At 41.3% G+C, this 6,316-nt stretch overlaps 1 protein-coding gene across 1 annotated transcript in view; it reads left to right on the plus strand.

The window, feature by feature from the left end:
- Positions 1-3,545, plus strand: part of DKK2 (dickkopf WNT signaling pathway inhibitor 2) — a 58,894-nt gene extending 55,349 nt beyond the window's left edge. The window contains exon 4 of the mRNA XM_053403883.1: positions 226-3,545. Coding sequence (XP_053259858.1) covers positions 226-476 — 251 coding nt within the window. The 3' untranslated portion in view covers positions 477-3,545. The remainder of the gene's footprint in view (positions 1-225) is intronic.
- Positions 3,546-6,316: the final 2,771 nt, after the last annotated feature.

Consider the following 6,316-nt stretch of genomic DNA (forward strand, 5'->3'; position numbering starts at 1 on the left):
GGCCAGGAGCCATGAATTTGTCTAATCCTCTTTAAAGTCATCCAAATTGGAGCATTCCAGTTGGTGGGCAAGCCTATAGCACAAAATTTCATTGCTGGCCCCACTTCTGGCATTGTTTCTCCCCAAATTATATTGTGTTGCGAGTTTTGTTTTTAGAAAGCCCATGTTTGATTTCTTTCCGTGCTCTTCTTCCCTGTATATTAACTATGCAGTTGCTTTCTTTAGGCCACGAAGGAGACTCCTGCTTAAGGTCTTCCGACTGCACTGAGGGCTTTTGTTGTGCTCGCCATTTCTGGACCAAAATTTGCAAGCCCGTCTTGCACCAGGGGGAAGTGTGCACCAAGCAACGCAAGAAGGGGTCCCACGGCTTGGAGATTTTCCAGCGATGTGACTGTGCCAAAGGGCTGTCATGCAAAATCTGGAAAGATGCCACTTACTCTTCAAAAGCGAGGCTTCACGTGTGCCAGAAGATCTGATGGTGGACTGGGAGACTGTCATTCACAGGCCGTGAAGAACTGGCAAAATGTACACATTGCAGCATCGTAGAATGCAAGGATTGTAAATAAGAAACAAATTGCCAAAGTGTCCATTGTCGTGGGAAGAAACAACACCCCAAACTGAATTATATTTCTGCCCTGGAGGTGAATACGGTGGCAGCTGGCCTTTGATTTGTGACGTGGTGCCTCTCTGCCAATGCTGCCAGACATTTGTGGAAAAGCGCCGCGCCAATGACATTTGACATTTAACTCATGTTTGACGTATGGCTTTGTGAATTCTACACATTGGTTGTGGTTAGGTCCCCCCCCCTTATGATTGTAAAATATTGCTATATGACATATTTACAACACAAAGCAGTGCTTTGCCAAATGACTTTTCTATCGGCACCTTCTTGGGTACTGAACAAAAAACCATGTTAGTAAACTGAAGCTATCAGAGGCCAAGGGGAAAATTACCATACATGTCTTTATCTGTTAACATTACCCATGAACAACCAAAGGCTGTCACCTGAATGAGAAATCTTCTCCTGCCAAACAAGGGCTACATATGGAAGACTGCAGTGCAAATGGAAAAATCTCACTCATTTCACAAACACACACAACACACGTGCCTGGCAAAATCTGCCTTGAACAGAGGTAATAAAGCAGGCATGATGTTTTCAATTTGCATACTGTTAAGCATTTGGACCACAACACCCAAATAATTTCATCTTCATAGCCAATGGCTTCCTTTTGTCTCAGTTTACTGCTAGCACACAGGGGGCTAACAGAGAAAAAAGCAAAGTGTCCATGAATGCATTCTGAGCAGAATTGTATGCTGAGCTGCTAGCTGTAAATAGTGGGGAATTGTGGGTTGTATTGTGAACTATTTTTCAGCTTTGCCTCTGGCGGAGGCATCCAGCGTCCATTGACTGTGTGTACTACTAAATAACAGCATCATCAGGGCTTTCAGTACAGATCTTCTGTGGTTTGGAGAACTTAAAATGGAAGCATCCTGTGCCAGCAGCAACAGGGGTGGAATGAAAAGAAAACAAGATGGACATGGAGGCCCAAAGTGTGATCAGCAAATGACATCACATGATACAATATAACAACTCAGACTTGCAAATATTTGGAATGTGGATATTATCACTTGCTACTGGATTCCCATTGACTGTAGTGGATACCAGTGTTCACTATCACTGCCACAGTATTAATGGACTGACAAAGATGAATGGTGACCTGTTCAGTCATTCTACCACCACCCTTCTAACACTCTTGCATTTTCTATACTCACTTATTTTTCAAATGTGTTATTTGTGTAAGCATTGGAGCCTTGAAAAGGGGTAGGATCACTCTCCAGGAAATATTGTTGATTGGAGAAGAGAATGGTATTCCTTTTTTTAAATGCTACTCAGAGGCGGGGTGTGTGTGTGTGTGTCTGTGTGTGTTAGACTGAGTTTTTCCTGCTACCACGTGCCATTTGAAACAGCAGTGTGATTGATCGTATCTATGTGAAAATGAAGTATCTGAAGCAGTCTAATGAAAAAGGGGTTCCCTGGCTATCTCACTTTCCACAAGCCATATTTTCCTGGCTTCCCATAGCCACCTTTTGACAATGTGCCATTAAAATTATGGTCTATTTGTAACCAGTATCGAAATATCTCTCAGTAAACGCAAGCCTTATGCTACATTTTCTTTATCTCTATTTTTTTTAAAAGTAACTCTCATATATTTGTGAATAAGGAGAATGATTTATCATGTCATTATCAAACCACAGGGTTGGAAGGTACCTAAAATTATCTAGGAGCATGTGTCTACACTACAAATAGAAACTGGGTTTGAACCAGTCCATTTGCTGTGGCTTCTTCACTAACTGTCCTTTAGGGAGAGTGCTGAAAATTATTCTAAGATTCTACTTTGATGGACTTCAAAGAAAGCCATGCCAATGAAATAGTTTTAAGAGCATAGTGCATATATATCCTGGGTCCAGCCCTTTGACCTCAGGCCTTAGTATCAATACCACTGCACAATATTTGGGATAATGTACACTGTCTCAGGCAAGGGCAAGGAACCTGTGGCCTGCCTAGTGCTACTGGACTACCAATGGCCATCCTCCTTGACCCTTGGCCATGCTGTCTGGGGCTGATGGGTGTTGAAGCCCAGCAACATTTGGAGGACCAGCGGCTTGGGGAGCATACTGAGTGAGAAAACAGTGGTGGGAAAATGGCAGACTGACCTCTCTCTTTCCATGCACAACTTCATTCGAAAATTCAGCCTTCTGGTTCTGTTTTTCATTGAAAAACAGCTAGGTCTTCATTTCTAGCATTTGTGTACAACATGTAGTTTGCCTGTTGATAGCAACCTATCAGTAGCTAAGAACAGAAGCAAACTAACTAAGATTAGGCCAGAGGGATTATGCCCATGGTTATATCTTTCTAAATAATAATATTATTTACAAAGGGCTATGTAAACTCCAAAAAGCAAAGGCTTAATTCTGTATCTCACTGGGACTTATTTTAAGGCTGAGTACAAGAAACTGTAATTGGCTTACTTTAGTGGAGAGGTGGGAAACCTCTTCCACCTCTCTTACCATTGTCTCTGTGCTGCCTAGGGGTAGAGATCCCCAGTTTCCTCCCCACTGCACCACATGGAGAACTACAGGTTTCTGCCACGGCTCTACGGCAATGAAAACAAGACTAAGGCTGGAAAAATGTACAGTTTCAATAAGACATTTTCATTTCTGACCGCCCTTAAGGGATGCAAGTGCGTATCTGAAATCCTTTTGCCTCTGTGAGACTACAGGAAGGAGTCGTGTCCCTCAGCGCAGCCAAAGTAAAGCTCCCACTCATTTAAGCGTTATCTGATGGCTTCTGCATGCCCTTCTCATAATTCTCCTGCAAGAACTAGCATTTGAAGTAATTTATTTACAGGAAATGTTTAATGAGATGTATTTTCTTATAGAAGATATTTCGTACAGAAAGCTTTTTGCAGCAAACTATACTTGCAACTTGTCGACTTTGTAATTTAGAAAGAAATGTATAAAAAGATTAAATATATTAAAATGTCCCTTTGCCCACATTTGTCTTGGTATTCTTTGCTCATTTCCTCACATTCGGGGCGTTGCCAATGCAGCACCTGAGGCCCAGCCTGCACCCACATTACTGAGCTGGTTTTGACAGGGTGGAAATGAAACGAAAGGAACAGGCTTCCTCTCCTCTTTCCTTTTCTGGTCTTCTTTTGTTTTAATCCAGTTTCTCTCCCACTGAGGAGCAAATTATGCCAGTCGTCAGCAGACTTTTAACATACTCTCTGCAGAGGAGGAGTGAGGGCCTTTTCCTTTCTCTGATCTGGCCCTCACATCCTTTCCACCTCCCTCCCTCAAATGCCCCACCTAGAAATGTGGCCGCCCCATCTAAATAGGAAGTCTGAGCTGGAAGGCTGAAGCTTTCATTGCTTGTGAAATTCCTCTTGCCAGCAGGGAAGAGTGGACAGGAGTAATACTCTTCCTACTGCTGTTGTTAATTCCCAAACAAACATGGACTTCCTTCAGATAACCCCAGTTGCACTGCAAATAAGAAAACATCATCTATTGTTTACCATCTTTTTAAGTGGACCCCTGGGCTCAGAATTTAAGCATGTTTTAACATCAAGGCCAGGGAAATATTTGTGCAAAATATTTGTACAAACAACCACCCTTATCTTTGCACCTCCCAGTATTGCCATATGGAATGCATCTGATTCTGAAGAAAAAGGGGCCTTATTTCTTTCTGACTTCAACCCACAAGAGCAAGACCCATCAGGATTTAGCCCACAGGCTGCACACTTCAAATAACTCACAATCAGATCATTGAGACTTATCTTCTCTCTATGTCAGGCATCATCCTCCCTCCCTCAAACTGAACCCCCAAGTTTCAGAAAAGCTGTGTTTAACTTTAAAAAAAAATCCAAAATCCAAAACATATACTATTTGGCTTGGGAAGATCATCCCCAACACGGACTGATTTCTACAGTAACTAATTTGATGAAGATGAGACAAAGGGAAATATTACAAGACAGCTGTATGGTGAGCAATAGACTGTGCAAACAATATTCATCAAATTTATAAAACTAAATGCAGATACGTTTTCTCTGGGGCCTGTTTTTCAGAGAGTGTAACTGACACCATTCAAATTGCGCTGGCATTTCCAATCACAATTCAGTGAATTGAGTCCCTAGCTATATAAAGTCATAAACTCTGGGAGTGGGCAACTTGGAAGAATTGCCTTCTCCCACGTAAGTTTGGTCAAAAAGTACAATCATTATCAGAGGCTTTGTCTTATTGCCATTTCTCAGATGGCTGGAAAGTGGGACAGGACCTTTTCAGTTTTGGCACCCAGATTGCGGAATTTTGCTCCGCAAGAAGCCCAACCGACTCATTATTTACTGGCATTTTGCTGTGTTGACTCATTCAGTGTTCTTCATTTCTTTCTCCCCTTCTGCAATCTTAACATCTGGTTGTTGGTTTTCATCTGGGTTCTTTGTTTTAATCGCTTTACCAATTGTATGTTGTTTTAACTGGCTTTTGTGAGCCATGTTGGAATGGGGCTGAAAATATAAATATTTTCATAAATAAATATGTTTCCAGCAATATGTCTCTGCTCATTTTCAGCTCAGTGGCTGGGGGGTGGGAGGTGGGATTCAAATTTTGTCACAGTTTTTTAAGCAGTTCAAATTATATCAATTGCAAGGAAGATTTAGAAGAGAGCAACACCTCCCCCCCCCCAATATCTTGGTTCTGGTCCTGAAATGCAACCTATAAAACACATTTAAAATGAAAATATTTTGACTTGAACATTTGAACTTACAACCTTATTGCAGAGAAAACAGAAGCCTTGGGTTCCTTTAATCATTACAACAGACTGTTAGCCCTCAAGTGGTTAATATACTTTCTGTCCGAACACTAAGTGCTTTGTGAACAATAATTGCCCCACACATTACGAAAATCTTATGTGAAAAGTCAGTTCTGTGTAGGACATTTCACAACTGCCATATGTAAATCATCAAATGTGATAGTCATATTAATTACTACATGAGCACATAACACTTTATAAATATGTAAAACCTGATGATATATGTGTGGGGATTTCTGATTCTTGCTCTGTATGAACTGACCCCCAAACCGCTGTCCTTGTTTTAATGCTTTAAGCAACCCATCTTGCGCTCTATAATCTACATTACAACCAGATTATATGCATATTTACTCTGAGGTCCTGCTATGGTCAACAGGACTAAGCTTAAGAACAGCATTGCAAAATCAGTTCTAAAATTGTGGCTTAGGCTGCAAACCTATAAACACTTAGTTGGGAATAAGCCTCAATGAATTCAATGGGGTTAATTCTGAGTAGACATGAGCAGCATTGCACTGTAAGGCTGCAATTCTGTGCTTACTTATTGTGGTGTAAGTTCCAAATAATTCAAATAATAACAACTTTGGCCAAGCATGAAAAGGATTGGACCACACAGCCCCATTCTGTTGCTTTTATCACCTTGGAATGCTGTGTATCCATTTCCTGTGGCTTGACCTCTGGAGAAGGCTAAGAAAATGGCATGAAATTGACATGAAATTGATATGCATTTTTAGACGCCGTGCTGGCACATATCTTTGAAACAATTGGAGCTAAAGATGATGATAGGAAATCGCTAACATTTAATACCAAATGACTTCTGAAACAGCCATGAACTTGCAGTTGTCCTTTGTTCCTTGGAGTGAGTAGCCAGTGCATTTTCTATAAAGGGTTGAAGAAATTATGGCCTGCTCCCACCAGCCTCAGTCAGCATGGCTAATGCCCAATGATATC

The sequence above is a fragment of the Podarcis raffonei genome, chromosome 9, assembly GCF_027172205.1.
Source record: "Podarcis raffonei isolate rPodRaf1 chromosome 9, rPodRaf1.pri, whole genome shotgun sequence".
Classification (NCBI taxonomy): domain Eukaryota; kingdom Metazoa; phylum Chordata; class Lepidosauria; order Squamata; family Lacertidae; genus Podarcis; species Podarcis raffonei.